Raw genomic sequence first — 25,450 nt, 5'->3', positions numbered from 1 at the left:
TAGCATTATTTAATTGTGTGTTTGTTTTTTCTAACTGAGTATTTTGTAACTTCTTTTATCTCAGGGGTTACCATCGCTGAGCTTGCCCGACCACTGATAGTGCCTGCGAGGCATTTTCTTAAAAAAACCAAAAAAAACATCTATAGTCACAACTGTTATAGAATGTTCATGTGCGCTACAAATAGAGCACGTTTGCACTTTATAATGTTGGAACTGATAACCATTGTAAACTAATATAACACATTATTATGAACATTATTGTTGTAAACAAAACAAGTTAGTGTAGTTATTTTAAATATATATATTTATACGTTTTAGTTATATATTTTTGTATATATATATTAGTTTTATATTTATAATTACAAAACAAAAAAGTTATCGGAAATTCGAATACGTCCAATTACAATGAAAATCCTCTTATATGCGTTATCGTTTTAACATTTTGTGTCATAAACTAAATCCAAGTGTTTTTTCACAATAGTATAATTGAAATTAAAAATCAAAATGTCAAACGTAGTCTCGAAACGACGCTCGCATTGACGCAATCACGTCTCCTTCCCAGAATGCAGTCTGGTAAACAGACATGGACGCTCCGACTGAAGACCTCCACAGAGGCTGAGCTCTCTTTCGCTCTTTTTCACCGCGTCCCGTCACCTTCGCTCGGTGCATCTGGCCGATTTGTATCCGCCCGGAGTTAGGTCGACACCGGCAACATCCAGAAACTCGGTGAGAGTGAACTTGCTGTCGAACCGTGACGACTGTTTAATGACTTGTTCTGGGCGAGCAGGCGCTAGTTATGGCTGCTAGCAGCTCCTATAACGACACTCGTGAAGCTTATCCAGCGACTCTGCTGCTCTTCTGTTTACTTCCGGATCTATTCATCCACCCGAGAAAACGATCCATCACAGATAAGCAGCCGCCGTTTTAATAGGGCAGCACTGTTCAGTTATTCTTTTTTCCTCAGGAGGGTTCCGGGTTCAAATCTCACCCGGGGCCTCTCTGTGAGCAGTTGTCACGGTATTCTTGGTACACGCGTGGGTTTCTCCTCGTAACCTGGTCTCCGCCCACTGTCTTAAAAACAACTTGGTAATTCACTATTAAAAAAAATACCGATGCAGGCCGACGCGAGCTTCTAACTCTTATTAAGTTACGCGAAAAGCGTCTGCAAAATCACTGAAGTCAACATAAATATTACCTGCAGAACCTCACCTAGAGTTAACTAGTCCATTTTTAAATCTGATAAATTGATAGGTCTGCAGCCACCGATGATTCAATAATTGAGAAATAAAGCTGATTTTAAAGTTATTTTAGTCAACCACTTTAATCTTACCTCAACCAACTTTGTGTGGTTTTCGATTTATCTTCAATGTGCCCCAAGGAAAGCATATATGGAAATAGTTTGTCGTGTTTGTTATCTTTTAATAATGTCAAAATAGGTCTCTGTCATATACAGTGTATAATATGTATATATAGGTAAGTAAGTCATTTTTATTTGTATAGCGCTTATCCATACCAGGGTCACAAAGCGCTTAAACAATCAAAACAATATTCAATAAAGTATATACTTTAAAGAGCAAGATAAAACTGATAACACAACAGGAGTTCCAGAAAATCAAGGAAAATATAAACACGCATATATTTACGTGTGTGTGTTTATGTTTATGTTTTAAAAGATGACGCCCTCACAATGGTTAAAGAGATTGCAATAACTCAATTAAAAAGTTAATGCTGTGAACCCTAAAATACATGTAAATCTTATGTTCATGTGAGAAACCCTCCTAAAGCCACATCACAATCCCAAATTATTATCCATTTTATTTGAGTCGGGATGAAACCGAAAGTAAAGGTGAATGGTTTTTAGTAATGTAAAATGTGGGTTAATGTTAAAAATAGGTCTGTTTTCCCATCTTAACGTGTACATTGATCTACAGACTTTCAAATCCACAATGTTTTGGTGAGTCAAAGTCACAGAGAAAGATTGAAGTCACCTGTCAGAATCTTTCAAAATGGAAAAGTGTTGATTTTCGCCATAATATCGATCGATTGCAAAGAAAGGTCTAGTTTACGGTAAACATTCATTATAGGTGTGTATTCAGTCATTTTCAGACTTGGCTGAAAGTTGTTTTTTTTAAATAAACAAATAAAATAAATAATTAACTTAATAATTAGCTTCTCACTTGTTGTTGTTGTTGTTTAAAACCAGTGTAGGCAACTTTGCTGTTGCGTATTTTAGCTTTACAATATATAAATAAATATTACTTACTTACTTACTTACTTACTTTCACCAAAATCAACATTACTACAAACATTTTTGTAAAATACAAACATGAACATGTATTTAGAAATGTAGTCATGACAGCGATGAATTCGCCTGGCAAAGCTCCTCATGTATTCCGTCTGACACGCACACAATTTAGCTCTAAAATTATTATGATAGAAGATTAATCTGGCAAAGTCTATATAGAAAATTGACTTAATAATTAATATTATCAATAGTTCATAAACGTAAAATTATTTATGTTACAAAGCATAATCACAATTATGTGTTTGGCTCCATTATTTGATTAAACCTGTAAAATCCTCCCAATACCCTTAAAACATTCAAGGACTAAACTTTTAAAAATGACCTAATGAAAGGTAGAAAGTCGGAAAATGTAAGATAACATGGCTGTATAAATGTGTTATTCTAACAGAATGATGGTTGGAAATGTTGTTTTTTGTGTTAAATAAACATTTACTGTAGTTTCAGTTGATGACTTTTGTTTATATTTTTTGCAACTTTTTGAGACTCTAGCATTACTTGACAAGATTTTTATTCAATCAACCAATATATTTTCCAACTTCCCAACTTTTTAAGCGGGTGAGAATTCAGATAAAACAGAGCTTAGCTGTGTGGCTGGTGTGGTTTTATTAACTTAATAAGAATGCATTTTGATTAACTGTGTGTCTGTATGTGCGTGTCTGTGTGGTCTTTATTTCTAGACCTCCTGTTTGTGCGGCGGAACCAGGTCAGACAATCTGATGCAGATCGGCTGTTTGGATTGAAAGCGTGTTTCTTTTTTCCCTTATTTTGACAAGGTAAGATCACCACGTCTCTTCAAATGTAACAAACTAGGAATGTAACGATTACTAGTAAAAATGATAACCATGGTACTTTTCTCAACTGTTATGGTTACCATGGCCTTTTTAAATAACCGACAAACCTAATTTTATGAACTCAGATTTTTAACCTTTCCTTAGGATGGAGCCGCGTTTTCCTCATCATTGGAATCAGCCTCAAATCAATAAGTAGTGATTTTGTGTTTAATACTAGTTAAATGAACGCTGAGCGAGCTCAGTTTTGTATGTGTGAAGTCAGTGGACTTAACCGTGTCAGGAGTGCGTTGACGCTCAATCAAAGTTAATGACACTTATACATGACACAAGTTTAGTCTTGCTCATAACACACATGGAGCCTCGTGGAATGAATACAAATACAATCAGTTCGACGTCAGTAAGCAAAACCAGAACTAAAACTACGAAATTAAAGGATTTAAAGCGGGAATTTTAGTCGCAAAGATACTGCGTTTGAAATAGAAGGTGTTGGAATTGTGTCAGGACCCTCTAGTGGTTGTATAGCATGCAACCGGTTACATGGTTGTTACAACCCTCGACTACAAAAAGATTGTATACCTTGACATCCCTTACAACTGGTTTAGAAAATCTATCTGAGGAGAAATGACGAAAACACCGATATATTAACAATAACATGTGGTGTGTTGTGTGGAGCATTCAAGTACTAGTTATCTGTTCCGTTTTTGGATATTCAGTCAACTTGTTAGAACGTTTTTGGTGGGTCCTGGCTCTCATTGATGATGTGTCAATATAGGTCAATGTGAACCAAGTCTCCCACTTTATTCCTAATCCACTACAGATTTAAAAATTCTTAATGGCCAAGACGACATAAAGGCAAACAGCGGAGTCCCAGAAAATGTGTGTGCTAAAGTTATAAAGACATATTCCTAATTCATCACAGCGCAGATCAAGGTTACGGTTTTATGATTTTAATTGGCGCTGAATAGCCAAAATGTCTGCATTCACAATTTAGTACATACCTGAAAAATGTGTTCACTATTTTTTTACTGCCTGATCATTTATCACCCACAGTTAGTGTTGATGCACTCGGCGTAAAGGCCTTGAAGTAACATCTACAGTCTGACGTGGTACTCATTGTACCTCACATTGAAGCTCGGAAACGTGATTCCAAGTTCAGGTCAAACCAGCCACAGTTGTCCTTAATTGATTTGGCTACAGGCCACTTCAATGTGTAACTCACAAACCTATATTATCTTAATATATATGAACTAAAATAAGTCGCATGTCAAAAAATAGTAGGTTCCAACACATGAACTGCTTCCGGCAAACATGCTATGGTTTAAAGTCTGTTGCTGTGCGGATATTGTTATGTTCTTCCTGTACGCTCAGTGATTCATCTACTTCGATAGTGTCAACATATGACCCAGCTGTGGATTGCCCCGGAAGATGCTGGTTCTTTTACCCGAGCACTAAACTCAACGGCTCGAGTCTGTGGGGTCCCCCTGTTTCATTTAAATGTGTTCAACGTGACCTATAGGAGGACCCATGTAAAGCTTTACCTTCCCCCTTGTATCGCTTCTACACAAAACATAAGCGACATGAGAAAGTTATTTTTAGACAAATATTTCTAATTTTAGAGTTGCCAAAAATCAAATCGAGGTCTATTCAGGGATGCTGCTCACTATGACCCATCTGATGATGGTTGAACCTGGGAACTTTCCTGTGTATATCTGGGAACATACTGCTGTTCTGAGTTTTCAAAGGTTCATGGGAGACTGCTCAGGAGAGGAGGTGTCGGAGGAGCCAAACCTGTCGCCCAGAAAGCATTTATCATAGAAGTCATGGTCCTCTGAGATGCTGTTGGGTTGTTGTTTTTTTACTCGATGGGTTCACCATACAAAGATTGTATTTCACTGCTTCGGTACCGTGGCGCCGGTTACGACGAGGGCAAATGAAAAATTGTTTTTGAAAATTGATTGACTTTCATTGACCAACATCTGGCCTGGACGAGATTGACGGTATTCCTAAGCGGCAAGCAGCAAAACTAGAATGGAGTGATACCCTGCCTCTGGAACTCTTTAGAAATGCTCCACTTTCCAACAGTTGGAAGCATTCGGCTGATGAACAACCACAGAGATTCATTAACGAAGGCAAAGGGTAGAAACGAGATTCTACCCCTGGTACTAATCCGGTCCCAGTATCTGACGGAGAATATTGAGCAGACGCTTCTCCACACTATGGTTGGGCTCTTCCATCTTACGTCGGACATCCAAATGAGACTCGGGATATAGAACAATTTCTCTTTTGCGTCAGACGCAGAGTTTTATTCTGACAACAGGAAAGTCTGGTTTTCTTTTTGTTGGCCTCTTAATCCATGATAAGTGGAACAAAAACAATAAATGATTAAGTCTTTTTTTTTTTATTTCCAGAAAGGTTGTGACTCAAGAATCGAATAATAAATCCCAATACAACTTTTAGGAAAGGTTGATAATGGGACCAAAAGCACATTATATTATTTTTGTGGGTTTCAAATTACCATCTTGAGGATTTTTTTTAAACAGTAATAGCTTTTCTTGCTCTTGCTAGCAGTGCTGGACGTTCCTAAACATCGCTGCCCCCTGCTGTCCCATTAAGCCATAGCTATCAATATTTGTTTTAATTATATTAAAGCGCAACTAATGTATAACCCAACTTTCCTGACTCGCATGTTTCAAATGTTGACGTCTTTCTCTCCAAGATGGAGTAAGTCCCTCATCATGACAATGTTTTATTGTCTTTATTACTTTATGAAGTTATCCCCCCGTCTGAAATCTGGGCGAACGAGGGGTTCCTAGAGCCGAGTCAATTATTCCGTAATAATGGTTTTCACTCCTCCTTCAGTCAGTTGTAATCACTTCTCGCTTTGTTTTATACAAGTCCCCTGAAGGTGGAGATTACGGGATTGATGTCAAAACCCAATTCATGACCAATCAAAGCAAAGTGGGCGTGGTTATGGTAAACCGGTATAATCTCCAGAAATAAGAAGCGTTTTTTTTAGTGGGCGGTGCTTTGGCGCATTTTCAATGTAAGTAAGTAAGTAATTTTTATTTGTATAGCGCTTTACCAGACCAGGGTCACAAAGCGCTTAAACAATCAAAACAATACTCAATAAAGTATATACTTTAAAGGGCAAGATAAACTGAGAACACAACAGGAGTTCCAGAAAACCAAGGAAAAGCCTGAACAAATAAAAACGTCTTGAGACTTTTCTTAAAGGAGTCAGTAGATCCATTAAGCGCAGAGAGAGAGGAAGATCATTCCAAAGCTTAGGAGCAACAGCCTGGAAGGATTTCTCTCCTCTGGTCCTGAACCGTGTGCGTGGAACCAAGTAGATTCTGATCCACAGACCTCAGAGCCCGAGCTGGGGTGTAAGGCTGGATCAGATCAGTGATGGAAGGAGGAGCCTGACCATGAATAGCTCTGAAAGTAAGAACCAGAATTTTAAAGTTGATCCTGAAAGAAACTGGAAGCCAGTGAAGAGTTTTAAGGATCATGACAATGTTTTGTAGTTATTACTTTATGAAGTTCTCCCCCGTCTGAAATCTGGGCGAACAAGGGGTTCCTAGAGCCGAGTCAATTATGACGTAATATTGGTTTTCGCTCCTTCTTCCGTCAGTTCTCGCTTTGTTTATACAAGTCCCCTGAAGGTGGAGATTGATGTCAAAACCCAATTCATGACCAATCAAAGCAAAGTGGGCGTGGTTATGCTAAACCGGTATAATCTCCAGAAATACAAAGCTGTTTTTTTTTAAGTGGGTGGGGCTTACGCGCATTTTCTATGTAAATATTTAAAATTAAAGGATAGTTTTATCAGACCGACACATACTGACGAATACAATAGAGGTCCAAGAACAATTTAAGACGCACTTGCATCAAGACGTTAGTTGCCCCTATGAAAATAAAATCAAAATCATTAAAAATGAGTTGCCCTTCTGATATCGTTTCTGTTTTTTTTTTTTTTTAAACAAATTCAATTTAACATAAAAGCGTCTCGGGTACGGAGTCATGTCTCAGAAGTGCTACTTGTTGCTTGACAAAAGTGGCCACACACGGGGGGGCGGGGCCGGCCTGGCTGTCGATCATCGCCAAGCCCCGCCCCTGACTCTTGTGTTGTTACATTGTAGCGGAAAGAATGTCGGAAAGGGCCGAGGATGACGTCAGAGGGGAGCAGCGCCGAGCGGCCAGGCAGCAGCTGAAGCAGATCCAGCGGGGAGAAGGCTCCACAGCAATGGCGACTGTTGCGGAGCGGAGATCCCTGCCCAGTCCGGAATTAATGCTGGGACAGCCGTGGAGCAGCTGGGTCGACGCCATGAAACTCCACGGCGGCGACGGTGAGTTCCGTCGCGGATCGAACGCGTGTGTGTTTCGGAAGCGAGCTTGGAGTCCTGTGTGTGTGTGTGTGTGTGCGCGCGCGTGCGTGTGTGTGTGTGGCGCTTCCCTCTCGGCCGATCGCATGTTGACAGTATGAAGAAGACGCCGCTGGTAGCAAGTGCAACTATTTATCTGTCCGCGTGTCGTTTTTTTTCAGGCGCCGAATCCGAGGAAAGTTTCAAAGACTTGGGTAGAAACCGAGAAGCCATGCGTCTGTGCAGAGAAGGTGAGTGACGCTCCGTCCGGGGCCGAGTGTGTGTTTTGATTCTGAGGTGTTCGCTGCACGTTCACACGCGCTCCAAACGTCCCACCGGTGATGGCAAAAAATGTGAAACTACTGGTGTCGTCACTTCAGCCTCTCTTCAGTTGAAATGACTCAACACTTGACTTCCATCCTATCATCGAATTAAAAACCTTCCACCACTTTGATAAACAACTTTAAAAACTGCCCTTACACTAGTTATCATGTATCTCTCGTCTTCTTTATTTAGAACTTGAATTACCTAGTAATTATTTTCCTCAAATCACTTGACGTTGAATTTACATTCATATTTTTAGTACCGATTTAATTGAATTCATGATGCAAGTCTTAAGCCATAATGGTAAATTTGTGCAATTACATTTAAAATTAGAATCAGTATCTTTTGTTATCAGTGGCAGTACAGAATTTAAAAAAAATGAAGTAAGTAAGTAATTTTTATTTGTATAGCGCTTTTCCAGACCAGGGTCACAAAGCGCTTAAACAATCAAAGCAATACTCAATAAAGTATATACTTTAAAGGGCAAGATAAAACTGATAACACAACAGGAGATCCAGAAAATCAAGGTAAAGCCTGAACAAATAAAAATAAGATAACACAAAATTTGCAAAAGAAAAAAAGAACCAAGCACCAAGGCAGCCATTCTGCAGCACCTATTAATAACTTCATTAAGTATTTCTCATTGTTTATGAATCAATAGCACCTAATTGACACTATTAATGATGTTTAACGTTTAAGTAAATAAAATGGTAAAATATTTGTATTCTAAGAGCTGTTTAAATTAAATATATTTCCTAAAATGCATTAAAAGCACGACGTAAACGATAAGAGGCAAGAAAGTAATGTCTACACTTGTGTGTCCATGTGTGTCATTAAGTACTATGTCAGCATAAATCTGCAGTAAAGCGTTAAGAGTTAAGTCGCATCAGAGGAGATTCTATAAAAATTGTGTTCGGACGTGTTTTATAAAAGGTGTTATGTCCATCATGTGTCGCAGATCTCCTCTGACAGCTTATTCCAAAGACTGGTGACCCAAGGAGTGAAAACAATCACCCTTAGATTCAAGTCTCAATTTTTTCAACTCTCTAGTTGCTAATTACTATGAGCTATTGAGAAAAGTGAGGGGAAAAAAACCCAACATATGTATTTACTTCCAGTGTTACATTGTTTGGTACAGTCCTCAGAAGCAAACCTAACATGTGATACAAGTGCGGGTGAATCTGTGTCCAGGTTGTAGTAGCAGTTGTTTGTCAACCTTCTTTGTGACTTTATTTAAGCTTAGAGAAGTTCTTGTTTGCTATCCTGCTTTAAACTATATCTGGTTATTTAATGTGCTATCTCAATGCGTATTGCTGATTCAGATGTGGCACTCGCATGAGCTCATCTACCTTAAATGCAATAATGTGCTTCACTCTAATGCACACTTTGAAGAAGATGCATTAAGCTCCTACCTAATGATGATTTCCATGGCAGAAAATGGTTAAAAATGTAAATAAGTGTTACGGAAACAAATTGGCCAATAAAACATGTGCTTCAATTTAATAAGCCGGGCTAATGATTCTAAAATCTAATAAGATGTTTAATAAAAGAACATAAACGCTTGTCCCAGGGGCTACAATAAAGGGCGCTTGAAATTGCCATAAACATTTTAGAACCTTAATTTGTTTACTTGTTTTTGCGCAACATCAGGTATAATTTGTTTGTGCAAAGAGAAGCATATTGCTGATGTAATACTTTTTTTGTTATTTGTTAGAGGACAGTATTGATAGTTCCCCTAATGTATACATTTGAGACCGCAGATACAGAAAAGCAGAGTTAAAAGAGCCAGAGTTGAAGATGCTGAGGTTGACGAGTAAGATTATAACTGAGTATATCGGAGAGAACAAAGTGGAAAAAAAAAAACAAGGAATATTTTTTGATCTTTGTAAGCAAATGGCAAGTAAAAAAGTCTTCAGAACCAGGGGCGCTGGAATTTGATCAATTGGATTTGAAACGCTACTGTTAACTTAAGCTGGATCCAAATAAGTTGTGCTGATGCTGCTAAATCTAGTATAGGTAAAGCTGTTTGGATGATTGACATCAACACAATATGCAGTCTTGATCTTAAGTCGTAACATTATGAAAAGGTCACCTGTTGGCGAAAAATAAATCAGGACGTTGCATTGAATAACAAAGGCTTGGTTTGTGCAGCACTGGTTCAGGAGCAGAGATTCAAGTTGTTAGTGTTGAGTTTGGCTATAAACTGAAATCTGAACATATTTGGTGTGGTGGTTTTAAAATGACTCTCTTAACGTTCATATTTTGCTCGACGTTCGTGATGAAGTCCGGACAACAGATCTGATCGCTGTCGAGGCAGATGCATAAACGTGTGTCCATAAAAGAGTATTCCTGCACTACTGGTGTGCACATGCCAAGTGGAGGGTATTACAAGTGTATGACTTCACCTCGTTGCTGCGACTCACTGTGGTGTCACTTTGAAACTGAGACAATTAGCACACACACTCTAAACCTTGAATGCCACACAACCCCTCCTCGCTATTAACTCTGAGAGGTCTGTCAGACGGCTGACTTTCTCTCGTCTTCTGCTGGTCATTGTCAGGGGTGTACAGAATAAATAATGGTTTTCAGACGACGGTATGAACATCCAAATGTGAAGACATAATCATCGAGATAAGAAGAAGGGATTAGGCTATTTTTTATATGGGAGTTTTTTTTGACAAAAATTGCTTTTGTAAATAAAGTGAAAACATCAACTGCATGATTACCGCTGACAACACAAAAAGTAACATTTTAGATTAGGGAACACATGTTAAAACATATGTTATTTATTTATTATATTTCTTACCACATTTTTGCTGATGACATCCAGCTCTACTGCTCTTTTGATCCAACCGAACCCCGGAGGCTGAACAGCTTAGTCAATTGTTAGCTAGAAATCAAACGATTGCTGAGTGAAATCACTTTGCAACTAAATGTGGACAAAACTGAAACTCTGGTTATTGCTCCTGATGATAAGGTTCCAGGATTGAGTCAGTACTTGGGTGACTGTCAAACTGAGCCTGAGAAACCTGGTTGTTGTATTTGACAAAGACATGTCTCTAGTTCAACACTGCAGGAAACTGAACAAAAACTGTTTCCTTCAACTGAGAAAAATCTCTAAACTTAGGAAAATGTTGTCACAACATGATCTGGAGCTTGTAATCCATGCGTTTGTGACTTCTCGCCTGGACTACTGTTTGTTTTCATGTCTTAACAAGAAGGAGCTGTCTCGCCTGCAACTGCAGCGAGAATTCTGACCCGCTCAAGTAGAAGAACTCACATTTCCCCGATCTTTAAATCTCTTCACTGGCTTCCAGTTTCTTTCAGGATCAACTTTAAAATTCTGGTTCTTACTTTCAGATCTATTCATGGTCAGAATCCTCCTTACATCAGTGATCTGATCCAGACTTACACCCCAGCTCAGGCTCTGAGGTCTGTGGATCAGAATCTACTGATTGTTCCTCGCACATGGTTCAGGACCAGAGGACCAGGACTCCTAAGCTTTGGAACGATCTTCCTCTCCCTCTGTCTTAAGATGTTTCTTGAAGGAGTCCGTAGATCCATCAAGCACATTTTTATTTGTGCAGGCTTTTCCTTGATTTTCTGGAACTCCTGTGTTATTTTCTGTGTTATCTTGAGCTTTTTAGTATATATTTAATTTTGTATTGTTTTGATTGTTTAAGGTCTTTGTGACCCTGGTCTGGAAAAGCGCCCTATAAATATAAATTACTTACTTAAGTGTATGTATTGGCAGCATATTATACCATTTGTTTGTCATTACTAAATCTTTTTTAGTATCTTGTTCAGCATGTTCTTTCTGAGGATGGTAACCAATAGTTCACTTTAAATGTAGTGCTGATTGCGAGTTAGCTACAGTAAATAAGGAAGTAATGAATGCTGTGCTCAAAAGTCATCAGTGAAATACAGAGGGAACTAATTTGGCGTTATAATTGGATGAAAATTGGCGCGATATTGTGCTTATTTTCAAATAACTGTTTTCTGCAACTTCTAACAAATAACACAACAACCCCATTGCGACGCAAAAGAGGTTCAAGACGGGCACAAACACAAGAACCCTTTTCACGGCTTGTGCCTGATGGCCCTCACCCTCTTCCAGTGATGCTTGGAGGACACTTGAACGCCTCGGTGAAGTGTGCGCTGAAGAGACAGGCCACTCGTCTCTTCCTCTCAGCTCGTTCTGCCATATTGCCCGGGGCAATCTATTAATTAGCCTTCTTAATTCGGAAGGTTCTGCTTCTCAGTGCCAGGATAAATTCTTATCACATTCAAGTCATTTCTGTCTCTTATTCCCTCAATGGCGAATCCAAAAGGTGTGTCCACGAGTGTGGCATGTTTCCCTCTTTTCAGGAGCATTTTATATATTACCTACCTACGTGGTAACTTGAACACAAGATAATATTTATATGCAAAAATGGCCACAAAGTTAATCAAAGTTTTGTGCACAGTGATTGTCAGTAGGATTGTTAGTCAGCCAAGTTAAAAGCACTGTGAGGATCCTTTTCCTGGATCTAAGCAGTGCTTTCAATACCATCAGGTCAAACATCCTGAGGGACAAGCTGGAGCTGTCTGGAGCGGACACTCACCTCACGGACTGGATTGTGGACTACCTCACCAACCGTCCACAGTTCGTGAGGACCCGGGATGGTGTTTCGAGGACTGTACTGTGCAGTGTAGTGGTCCCCCAGGGAACAGTGTTAGCACCGTTCCTCTTTTCACTGTACACTGCAGACTTCCAACACCTGTCTCCCACCAGTCACCTGCAGAAGTTCTCGGAAGACTCCGCCATCGTCGGCCTCATTAGGGACGGGGATGACGGGCCGTACCGGGGACTTGTCCAGGACTTTGTTGACTGGTGCCTGGAAAACCACCTTCAGATCAACTCCAGCAAAACTAAGGAGTTGATTGTGGATTTCAGGCGGTGTCCCTCCATCTCCCCCTCACCACTGAACATCCAGGGACAGGACATTGAGATTGTCACGACTTACAAGTTCCTGGGTGTTCACCTCAACAACCGCCTGGACTGGGTGGATAACACTGCTGCTCTTTATAAAAAGGGGCGGAGTAGAATCTACCTGCTCCGGAGGTTGAGGTCGTTTGGTGTCCGGGGGCCACTCCTGAAGTCATTCTATGACTCAGTAGTGGCCTCTGCCATCTTCAACGGTGTGGTCTGCTGGGGGAGCAGCATGACAGCAAAGGATAGGGCTAAACTGGACAGCCTTATTAAGAAGGCCGGTTACGTCCTAGGGCGCCCCCTGGATCCTGTGGAGGAAGTGACTGGAGGGAGGATGCGGAGCAAGCTGGGCTCCATGAGGAGGAACTTGTCTCACCCTCTCCAGCACACACTGAGGGCATTGAGGAGCTCCATCAGTGATAGGATGCTCCATCCCCGGTGTGTGAGGGAGAGGTACCGCAGGTCTTTCCTCCCTGCTGCCATCAGACTCCACAACAAGAACACACCAAGATAACTATTTAACTGCACCTCTTGTTATTTATGTAAATATGATTGTGTATATATTATATAGCGCAGATTTATCTTTTATTCTATTTAGATTTTCTTTCTCGTTTTTATTTCTGGGTGTTTTTATTTCTCTTGCTGTTGTTAAACCGAATTTCCCCTCGCGGGACTAATAAAGGTTTTCTGATTCTGATTCTGATTCTGAAGTTGTCCTAAACCAACCCAAATCATGTCAATGACCTGGAAAGGTGCAAGTGTATGTAATAGTTCAGCCTCTTAACTCGGAGGTATATGTAACATTAGTATAAGATAAGGGTACCAATGTTTACTACAAAATGGTTCATCGTGCTGCTCAGTGTTGAAATACCTGCGATAATAGTGGAAGTCACAGTACATGCAACTATGATACAAATAATGTGAATCTTGTGAAATAAAATCTATAGGTTACATGTTAAGAGGGAGAAAAGAGAGAGAGAGAGGCATTGAGTTTCATAGATTTTACTATTCATCTAATAAGTATACTATTAGATAAACCTTTAAGTCTGTGAAATTGAGCTCTCTATTTTGAATCAGTTATAGTTAAATTTTTTAATTTTCAGATAGTAGAATTAATACAAATAAAAAATACCGTACTCGACCAAAGATGTGACCGTCACTAAACGTACCTCTTCAAGGTTTGTCATCAAGACAGTGTCATGAGGACACAATCTAAAGTATTCATTGATTTGCATGAAAATCTTCTCAACACATGTCAATGTTTGCCAACCGTAACGTAAAAACTGAATTCTGCTGTAAGGTTCACATCTCCATCACCCTTGATCGTCATTAATAACCGTTTGTCAATGGACTGTTTTATTTGCATGTCATCTAATTTGATTTTGACTGTCTCTGTTTGCAGACATGCCCATATTCGGCCAGTGTCCTGCTCACGACGACTTCTACCTGGTGATGTGCAGCCACTGTGGGCAAGTAATCAAGCCCCAAGCCTTCCAAGCACACTATGGTATGTCTCTTACAAAACTGTATGTTTGTATCTCCTTTGAACCTAATGTTGAAAATGTGCAGCATTTTGTAATTGAATGTATTGTTTAAATGTTTCTGGTACATTTTGCTTGCTTTTACCGAGTCACATGAGAAGTCAATCTGCAGATTTACTTCAACCATGGCCTCGTGTGTGAGCTTTTGTGCGTGTACAATGTCAATATTTGATGTGCTCTTCTGTCTTTCCAGTACTGCACTGTTTTAGAGATAAAGCAGGGATCACATTTCTGAGTCTGGATTTCTGCTGCTGACAGTTTAGTGACCACAGTCCTGAATGGTTTCACCTGGGCCTATGTATAGATCCTGTCGTCGTTGAACCTTTGTGTTTGTTCACAGACCCACTCGTTGAGTCTTGAGTTCAATTGAAAAGACACAGTCTGGTTTCAGGTGCTATGGATAATCATGTTTTGAGAGCTTAATCTGACCCATTTGTCTTCCTACAACTAATGCCATTATCAGTGTTTTGAACGTTATTTCTTTATTTACATTCCTAAAGCTCTGATAGAATTTGACATCATCCTTCAAATTAACTCTTCGACTGTTAAGCTTATCTAGAAAAAGTGCGAACTGAAAGCAACAACAAAGACCAGATTCCCCTACAGTGGCATCAAGAGATAAACAGGCTTCTTAGCTGCGATGATGGAAAAGTTTAAAAATCCAGAACACAAAAACATGTTGTTTTATTTAAATGGTTTAAATTCATCATCTCAGGTTACTCCTTCATGCCATTTTAGATTATTACATGTTATAAAGTAAAAAATTCCCAAACTCCTGAGCAATATCGAACAACTAGCATTTATTGAGAATACAACTTGTCATCAGAAACATTTTTTTTAAAACTTCTTTAAAAACAATTTTACTGCAATTAAAATCCATAACAAACCTAGACTGCCTGGATTAAAGAATGTTATGAAAGGCATCCTGACAACGGCAGTGTCGGCCACAAGAGGGAGCACATGCATCGTGCATTTTGTTTTCTTCTCAGTATGCTGCAGATCGGAAATAGTCCCAAGTATGATTAAATTCAAGTATATACATCCTTTTTACTGCAGCTTCCTGTTTTTACGGAACAAAACTCATAATCAATGGGTGGGGTGCTTTAATAAAATTCAGATCCATGCCGGCATGTCAAGTAGTTTTATGGTGATGCTGAGCCGTTTGTGTCCCTGGATGACCTCACGACTCACCAGAAGCATTGAAAACATCAAAGGCAGAACCTTTTTGAGCACTGCTCCTTAGTTTAATAATATTTAAGGTGAAATGATGTTTCATCTTTCGTTTAATCTGATTCGCTTATTAGCATTTAAAAAAATAAATGTTTGCCAAACCATCTTTCAAAAAATACATTCTTTCATTCTTTCTCTCATCCTTTATTTATTATTATTATATTATTATTAATGTATATGTATTTTGTATTACTACTTACTTCATGGTGATAAGCAAAATGTTATTGTATTATTATTAAAATAATTATGTTTATGTGCTTTATTCATAGTGAAAGGAATGATAATAAAAAATAAATTCTGCACAGTGTTTCAAAATGGTTTTGTAGATGCCACATGTTCTTTAGAATACATTCAGTTGTCTTTTCATTATCAATAAGTTCCTTTGCAGAAACGGTGCTAGCCAGGAGCCAAGCCACTTCTAAAAGTAGCAAGGGAAAATGTTTTTCAAAGTAATTATCTTCCTGTTGTGAAAGTTGATGTCAGATAAACGGATGATCTGTAGACAAGGGAAAGTTAAAAAGTTGAGCGAAGACACTAGAATAACTCAAAACCAGAGAAGAAAACGAGGATAAAAAAAGGTCAAAGTTAAAATGACCCAGGATGACGACCACTAAAAGTCCCCTGCAATGACGGGAGTATATTTAACTCCTGCCTTTGTCACTGCCATTTCTATGTATGCCCCTCTCTACTTTGGGGTCCAACTGAGAGCTGGCCAAGACTCTAGACTTTGTGAAACTGATAGTTAGTTTAGTTTAGTTGGAATCTGTGGTTGGGAATCTTTGTAGAAACAGGATTTGTGTGCATGGCTAGATAAATGAAGGGAAATCTCAACAATTCCCTCGACCGACGATCACTTCAAATGTCTGTTCTTAATATGGCAACTCAGAGAATACCCACTTACATTTATTTTCAGATGGAAGGACTCTGGTGGAGTGTTTTTAACAGTCTATTTTCAGCTCTCAAACCTTTAGTGTGTATTATCCAGTTTTGTTAATGTCTCTGCTCAGCTTGGCCAGGAAATAATGCTTTGACATTTAGAAGCTTCCTTTTAAAAGTGTCTGTGCTGTAGTGATGATGATTTTCTGTCTGCGATGAAAGCTCTTTCTTAAGAAAGACGAGCTGGAGGACGTTTTTATGGAGTTGAAAGTTCAGCTACTGCACAGCGTAACGGCTACATTTTATAGCTACAAACTTCTTCTCACTTCCGCTGCTTCAGTGAAAACAGCTAGTGTGAACCCCTAAGCAAAGTCTTTTTTCTGTCTGAGACTGCATGATGACAGAAATGCACTGAATTTAACTGAAATGAATTACATTGTCCCGCAACTGAATAAAGCAAGTAAGTTAAACCCCAGAGCTAGAAGTAGACCCTTGTACTATGGGCACATAAGTCGGGGTACCAATGAAAATGCCAGTGTTCAGTTTCGGTTTAATTTTTCCTAATTGAAATATTCATTCAAAATACAATCGTATCAGAATTGTCTGTTTTTTATTTGGGCCTGAAGTCGGCAAAGCTGTTTCAGAAGCTCGGATTGAAAGAAATGGACAATTTTGGCAGGAAATAACGGACTAAGTTACATTGTAAACACAATTGCACTTTGTTGAAATTTTTGCAAGTAGCTTCTATTTTCCGTCCTAGAGAGGAGACACAGTTTGGCCAGCAAACCAGCCTCCACGCCCACTCTCGTGGCAAGCAGGAACCGGAGCAGTGGCAGCGGACTGGGGTCGGGGCTGTCGTCAAACACGGTGTCCGCACCGCTCACCGCCGGCATCCTTGGCCGAAGTGCCAGTGCCGGTTCCAGTCTATCTTCTTCTTTGATGTCTTCCTCCATTCCCAAAATCCTCAAACCAGCCAAAGAGAAGCTGCCAGGAACTCAGCGAAGAGCTATCCCTCCCTTCAGGATCCAGCCAGACAAGATGTGAGTATGACACACCCCTGGGAAATGTTTAATTTGTAACACTCTGAAACACTATTTCCTGCATTTTGAGGGCCAAATTTTGTGAAATAAAGAAAATCTCAGAAAGAGCGTCGGGGCCCAATTCCCACCGTAGGGGATTAAAATCACAGCGTAGGGGGCCCCTATGCTAAATGCCGCTAGCAAGTACCCTAGATCATAAAAACATGATAGACAGTCACTTTATTACATAATCGTTTTTATTGAGTGCGAGTTCATGAAAAAGGCATTAAATCGTAAACTAATGTCATTAATAATAATAATAATGGTACATATGGTCCATTACGATTCAATTTGAAAATAAATTTTCAATTCAAACAATTCTATTCGTAAGGATTTGTCATCTGATTTCTGATCACTTTCTACTCTCAAACGACACATTTCATATTTATTCAGTTGGAAACTTAATTCATGCTTAGATTTAATTGTTGCAACTGTTATATAAATGCAATATCACTTACTACTTAAACACAACGTAAAAAATTCAGTCTTTTAAATTCTGAGGAAAATACCTTTACCAAAATATAGGTTATACCAATATATTTAGCAGATAAGAGAAGTCATGCACAGTAGGGGTGTAAGAAAATATTGATATAACGATGCATTGCGATATTTTTATGCACAATACTGTATTGCTATTCAATAGCACTGTATCGACATTTAAAAAAATATATATATATATTTGCGCTGACGTCACGTCACGGCGCCGGTAAAGCAGCGGCTCACATCTTCACTGCAGCAAAGTGTTTTATTTCTTTAAAAGTAACAATATATCGTTGTTACTACAGTATCGCAATATATTGTATCATCACACATGTATCTATGATACATAGATAAATGTGTTGTGATTCCTAGCCTATCGCCAATTTCTTACCAATACACAGCCCTTATGTCCAATTACTTTATTTGGATGAGTTGCTCCTCTCTATGTCGGAGTTGAATGTTTTAGATCAGCGTCATGCAAACCTCCCTCTCGTCACTTTCAGGAGACTCCAACATGGGTATTGTCTTCTCTCTCCAGGCTTGCCCACGTGTTTGTCTGCTGCCTCTCACCTTCCTCATTGTTTCTAACTCTCAGCTTCCTCTTCATCTTTGTAACCATGTCTTCCAGCCTCACCCCGGCGGTCAAGGTGGAGAAGATGCATCTGAATGTGGACCCCTCGGCCAAGCTGGTGCAAGCCCCCTCCACCTCCACCCCCACCCCCGCCTCATCCTCCTCTAGCACCACTGTGAGCTCCAATACTAGCACCCTCGCCATCATCTCTGCGTCGTCATCATCGTCATCGTCGTCGTCGTCGTCGTCAGCAGCCCTGAAACCAGGCCTTAACTGCCTCTCCATACCAAAGCCCCCCTCACTGGCCCCTGGCCAGATCCCCAATGGCAAGGGCCACACATCCAACCCCTCCGACAAGAAGCCAGACAGCGGTGGCAGCAGTACAAGTAACAGGCGCCATTTCACCAAGAAAGTGACAGGTGAGATGGGACCCATTATTTCTTTGTTTGCGATGTATGACCCTCTGTTTTTAAAACACCATTTTCAGAGCGTGAGTTCAATCCAGACGTTCACTGCGGGGTTTTGGACGTGACGGCGCGAAAACCATGCACAAGATCTCTAACATGCAAGGTAACCCCGCCTATTTTCTACTCGCCTTCATGTCGACTAAGGGTTGGGATTATTTTCAAAGTAATTTTTTCCTTTTCAGAGTTGTAGACAAAAATGAAGGTCCATTTTTATTAAGCAACTGATCACCCAGGAACTAACGTCCTCCATAAAGATGCCTAAAAAAAACAGCAGATTACTAATATTTAGCCTTGCCAAGTAAAACTCCTGTGGAACTTCGTAGCTGACCAACACAGATTTGTGTCCACATAAAAACAATTCTAGGTCAGTAAGTACAAACTATAATTAATAAATAAGGCACACCAAATTATAACTAATTATTTTGAGCAATTTAAATGATTAAAGTGTGACTTCAAAAATGGTAAATACAATTCTGTCATTAATCTGTTATGTTGGCTATATTTTGGTACCTATTTAAAGTGGTTATACAAAAATACGCTTTTGTCTGATAACTACTGGAGTGTCTTGATGTAATGGGGTTAGAGGGGTTTGAATGGAGACAGGACACTCTAGTGGTTACATAGCGCAACTGCAATAAAGACATCGTAACTATCTAACATGTTGTACAAATCAGTTAGACGCTTTCATTATACATGTAGGAACAAAACTATGATCTTTTAGCGTTTTAATCTATAGCTCTACTGTATATCAGGTGGTATGATGTCATCTAGTTGTTGAATTAAACCTATATTCCGTGCCCGTTAACTGTCCCTCCAGACACATTCCTTAAGCCAGCGTCGAGCGGTGCCAGGGCGGAGGAAACGCTTCGACACGTTGCTGGCAGAGCACAAGAACAGAGCCAGAGAACGAGAGCGAGAAATCCACCCACCCCAATCCCAGCAGACCCCCCCTCTCAGGGACCCCATCCCCGCTCCTCACGTCGCCCCTTCCCATGATGCCCACCAGGGGGCGCATGGCAACGGCCCGACACCAGACGCCAATAAGCCTTTGACCTCCAGCAAGCCCAAATTTCACAGCCCTGGTCTTCCAAGGTGAGAGTCCGTGGCTGGTTCTTTTTCCATGTTTCTCAGATCTTACTATGTTCAACTCTCTCCTCCAGACTCAACAGCAGTCACGGGGGAAGCACCCCGGGGGAAGCTGCAGCATCCCATGAGTCCCAAACCCAAAGTGCTGTGGATGGTTTTTCCCGGCCATCCAGCGACGAGGGAGAAAACGAGGAGCGGGAAGAGAGTGCCGACAAACTGGACTGTCACTATTCAGGTTATCACCCTCGACCGGTATCTGTAAGTGTCAATCAGCCAATCACTGAAGTTGATCCACATGTTACATCTCCTTCATTTGAATCTCCTTCTGTGCAGTACTGTACTTTCGGAAGTCGATTGTTAGGAAAAGGATGTTACTCCTTTGACCGGCGGTGGGACAGAGCCAGATGCGCCCTGACCACAATGGTTGACAAGTATCTCAACTCTCAGATGTGGAAGTAAGTCTGCTGGAGATGCTGACGGCGCTCCCGCTTGCTAACCATCAACACTGTGTTACAGAAAAGTTCCCTTGGCCTTGGAGAACAGCTCCTCCTTCACTCCCACCCACAGGACAAGCACAAACTCCCACAGTAGCACCCCCTCTTCCGGCTTCCTGGGACCACCCACCACCCTGTCCCAGACTCCTTACAGCCAATCTTACGAGGGCAAGTCATTGCTCTCCTACGGGACCACTTTAAATGCCCGCAGCTCCCCGCAAGGATGCGCAGAGCACCCAGCCTACGGCACCACGCAGGCCCGACTAGTGTCTTCGTCGCCGCAGATGCCTTCAGCCCATTTGTCCTCTTCAGCTCCATCTCCCGCCTCAGGCAGGACGGCCAAATCCCGCTCGTCCAGCAGCACAGCCAGGTCATCCATGTCCTTCAAACCCAAAGAGGTAAACGCTGGCTCCTCCACGCCCGTCATCCCCAACTCAGCCAGTGCGGGTGGCGGTGGGGCGTTGAACAACAGTAGCAACTTCAGTTCGGGAAAGAAGAGAAAAAACAGCTCTATTCTGCCCTCGTCCCACGCCTCCTCTGACTCCTCCTCGTCTAACGCTAGTTTCACCACCTCGCCCTTCAAAAAGAACTGTGCAAACGTGGGCAGCTCAGGGAGCACCTTCCACCACAGCCCGCTTGGTTCCTCATCGTCACTGTCCTCATCCCACAGCGGGGTCCACAGTGTCGGACTCAACTGTGGCCCGAGTGTTCGCACCAACTCCCTTAGCCTCAAGGCCGAAGCATCTGGGTGTCCGGGCGGCACCTCGGGGCCCCCGGCACGTGGTCCCCCCTCCGGAAGCCCTGCAGAGTCAATCAAGCGTATGAGCGTAATGAACAGCAGCGACTCCACTCTGTCTTTGGGGCCTTTTGTGCACCACCAGTCGGACCACCACACCAGCTTCAGCCACCACTCTTCAGATGGCAAGAAGCGCAAGTGCTCTCCAGCTTCCAGCAGCATAAACAGCGTAGGAGGAGGGGGTCCTGGAACGGGGAGACCCAAGGTGGCCAAGTCACCTGCCATAAACAATATTCATGGGAAGCACGGGCGGAACCTTCCCGGGGCGCCAACCATGACCAACAACTCACATCTACATCAGGTGAGCCGCTTGACTCATTAGTCCCCATTAGTAGTCATCAGATTGGTAACTCTTGGTAATGTCATGTGTATGACATATACTGCTAATAATGCACCAAACAGTATTATTCCTAAATAGTTTCAATTTAGATTCATAAGGTTCTGAATCTATTAATTTTGATTCAGAAACTGCTCTTGAATAACGAAAACTCTTTAATTGTTTTACAATATATTTAATAATTTCTCATCACTTTCTCAAAAGTTCTGCTTCATGTGTGCCCTGCCCTCTACAGGTTGTTCCTACGCGCCTTATATATGAACATTAGTTGGTGGGTGACTTGTTTACAAACACGTTTATGACACTGAGCCGACACGCCGTAGGCGGGATTACGTCATTGCGTGATCACGGGGTGGGATTTATGACCCACTTCACATCATGGCGGACATCTATAGAGTGATATTAATGCCACCGGTTTGAGCGAGTGTGTCTTGGTTGTTGAACACTCAAAATCACTCTGCTGCGCTCAACCAGTCATACACACGCGCTCTAGCTGTCATACACGCGCTCAACTTCTCTGCTGCTCGCTCAACATTTGTCTGCTCACAACACCAGTCTCACGAGCTGATGCTTGAAGCCTTTTAAACATCATTTCAACATCGTTACCATGCGAGTGAACGGAGTTGTCAGAACACTTAATAATATTGGACTTTATTAAAAGTTGGACTGTTTTGTTGACATTCCCTTTAGCACAGCTTTATCTAGTGGATGCATAACGCAACCGCAGTCAAACGTTTGACTGTATCTTTTATTCTGTGGAAAAAACGGTTCTAAAATAAGCCATTCATTGACGGTGCACCTTATAATCCAGTGCACCTAAAAGTGCAGAAAATACGGTAATACAAAATAAACATTATACTTTATTCAAGCCCTTGACTTTATTCTTATTTAATGAAATAAAAAAGCAATGTCCATGCATCAGCATTATAGCGACTCTCTCTAGTGACTATTGAGTTAATAGAACAAATAAATCTAGGGCTACATGAACAAAGTCAAAGAACAATATGTTCCCCAGAACTGCGCTTTTTCTACTGGACAATTGAGCGTAGATGTCACAAGTATTGACGGTTGTCTTTCCTCCAGCCAAAGGCTCGTCCCTGACAGCGGCGTCCTGCATCTGTGTGCAGAAGATGGACGAAGAAGATGCCAGAGTGGTCGTGGATCTCCTCTGGTCAGCACGAGGCCTTTAGAGACAAATGGAAACGCAACCACAATCCTCAGGGTGGTGCTGATCTGGGATGTCTGCTGATTTCAACGTGGTCCTCGCTCCCCGTCAGGCACGTGTGTCGGGGGACATGAGCCAACCTCGGACCTACCACTGGTCCCAGTATTCCGAGGACTGCGGCCGTCCGACAGGAGCAGTCTGCCGGCGCCGCAGTTTCCTTAACGGGCAAAGGGCTGAGCGCAGAGAAAAGGGGGAGCGTCGCCTTTACGTGAATGTGAGTATTGTGGACTACTTAGGGACCCGGTGGATTCCCGAAGCCTAGAACGGGAGCAGAGAACTGACCAGGAGCGGCGAGAAATGTCAGTGAGAAACTGCTAAGCTGGATCTCCACTCTTTTATGCAAGTGTTACCGCTTTATTATTTCTTTTACACTGAACCACACACATTTGGTCGCTGTGCTGAAGCTGCTGGCAAAGTCGGGCGATCGTCCTTTCATACCAGCAGTCGCCTTGACCCAGCCCCTCCGCACCCACCCCTTCTTCGCGACCCCGCCGTCGGCTTTGAAAACCACTTTTGGCAGAAATTCTGTGAAGTGCTTGCGAGGAAGTCCAGGGCAAAGCAGCGTGAGCTTGTGTGTCGCTTGCAAGTTCGGAACCAGAACAAGACTTCCGTGGCATGTTGACATGGCAACTCTCCCGTGATTCAAGGATCGCCGACATGTGAAGGCTTCGTGAAAAAAGAAGAGTTTTGAATCAAATTAGGGTCAGAACTGCATGGTGTCCCATCTACATTTCACAATAATTCGATTAACAATAATATTCTAAAGACACAGGAGGAGTGGTCTTCAAATAACGAAGGGTCCAAACAATACCACTCCACACATTAGCACAGTTTCTGAAGGTTTTCATAATCAAAATGATAAATATGAACCAGTATTCGCCTACGTCTGACAAATAGATACAGAAAATATTCAAAAAATGTTGAAATCATGTTTAAATGAATTGAAGTGAGAAGCTAAGATAAAGTAAGTAATGCAGAAACTGGGGACGCCAAACTAATCAGTCAGTTCCATTCTACGTTTAACCATGAATTCACGAGGCTTCGTATTTTAATTTTTCCTTTTTATCCTGAAAATAGTTTTAATAATGTATCCAGTCGTAAATGACCCATGGATGTGGTGATTTTTATACATCAATATCAATCACCTTTTTATGTCGCATGTTTGACTGAATAAGCAGAGTTGCCGTGACGATGGATCCATGCATCATCAAGTTCTGACCGCCGCCGAGGATGTCCAAGCATCCCAAATCTTGAAAGCTTCCCTTCTGTCCCACGAGGATGTTGTTTTTCTGAGCCGATACCAGAGCATTCTACTGCAGACCCGGGCCGTTGAAACACACTTTTGAGCACGGCACAGGAAGTGACACGCGTCTGTTCGGCCGGCGGACATGGTACAGAGCGGAACCCATATTTCAGTATCATGTATCTTTTCTTTGGCGCCGTTGACTGTCTTTTTAAAAACATTCTTTCGACATTTAACAGAATCTGAACGCCGACACTCAATGTAACGTTGGCTTTATTGACAGATTGTAAGACGCGATCGATCAAACTCATTTTTGAAGACTCCTGTGGACGTTTGTGCTCAAAGGTATGTTTCATGGGCTCATTGAAGCAGGAAACGGAGGAAAAAAAGAGAGAAGCCTCAACTGATGTCAGTACCTGTGGAGGTGAAGGGATCTGGCTTCTCTGGCGCGAGCGTCTGTGTACACAAGTCTACACATATATCATTATATATTTATGGAGAGTATTGAGAGAATTATTTTGTTAATTGTAAATAGTCGATATGTATTTTTGCACAGGCAATTTTCCTACAGGTGTTTTGGTACAACAGAGCGGAAAGTCGTTATTTAGTAAACCAGAAAAACGTGGGTTCGAAGTGTTTCACTGCCAAGTCGACGACAAACAGTCCGAAAGCATCTCTAGAGTCGATGCACGAAGACGGGAGGAACTTTTTTCTTTTTAAAAAGGTGCATTTTAGTACATCTTGCCTACACATCAACAACTTGTGACCCGATTGGGTTTCAGAGGATTTGGAGAGCGGGTTTGTGATCCGAGAGCGTCAGTCAGCCGCTTCGATACTTTCATTTCAAATCTCAAAAATAAGAAAGTGCCTGAATTAGCGTCATCCCAACGGTTTGTGTTCAAATCTTATTACTTGAATGTTTTAGAGTTTAAATTGACTACCAAACCAGAACTGCCCGGAGGAGACGCGTGACGGCGGCCATTTTCCGGGACATTTTGTTTACCCGCAGACTTTATTGGGACGCGACATCACGACGTGGGAACGTGACGATAGGGAGACGCAGCTCACGTGTCAGCGAGCTGGAATCCATCGTTGTAGATTTGTTTGTCAGAAAACCCTCTTCAGCTCGACGTGCGTTGGCTGCTATGTAGTTCATGAACAAACATGTTAGAATTAATATTTAAGAAAGATTGTATAGTATATTTGTTTTATAACAACTTTGTGTAAATAAAATAATTTATACTGTTATTTATACGAAACTCTGCCTCC

General features: G+C 41.3%; 1 protein-coding gene across 1 annotated transcript; it reads left to right on the top strand.

Moving 5' to 3' along the window:
- The first annotated feature begins 578 nt into the window (after positions 1–578).
- atxn7 (ataxin 7) lies at positions 579–25,440 on the top strand. The gene is made up of 13 exons (XM_087800197.1): positions 579–726; positions 2,983–3,078; positions 7,239–7,445; positions 7,643–7,711; positions 14,159–14,263; positions 17,164–17,443; positions 18,591–18,952; positions 19,021–19,103; positions 19,818–20,092; positions 20,161–20,344; positions 20,420–20,541; positions 20,603–21,677; positions 22,797–25,440. Exons 3-13 carry the CDS (start codon positions 7,247–7,249, stop codon positions 22,812–22,814), a joined length of 2,772 nt encoding a protein of 923 aa, XP_087656323.1. The 5' UTR covers positions 579–726; positions 2,983–3,078; positions 7,239–7,246; the 3' UTR covers positions 22,815–25,440.
- Positions 25,441–25,450: the final 10 nt, after the last annotated feature.

The sequence above is a fragment of the Callionymus lyra genome, chromosome 10 (assembly GCF_982586985.1).
Source record: "Callionymus lyra chromosome 10, fCalLyr1.hap1.1, whole genome shotgun sequence".
NCBI lineage: Eukaryota > Metazoa > Chordata > Actinopteri > Syngnathiformes > Callionymidae > Callionymus > Callionymus lyra.
Note: the sequence above shows the minus strand (reverse complement) of the source record. Positions and strands in the feature narration are given on the sequence as shown.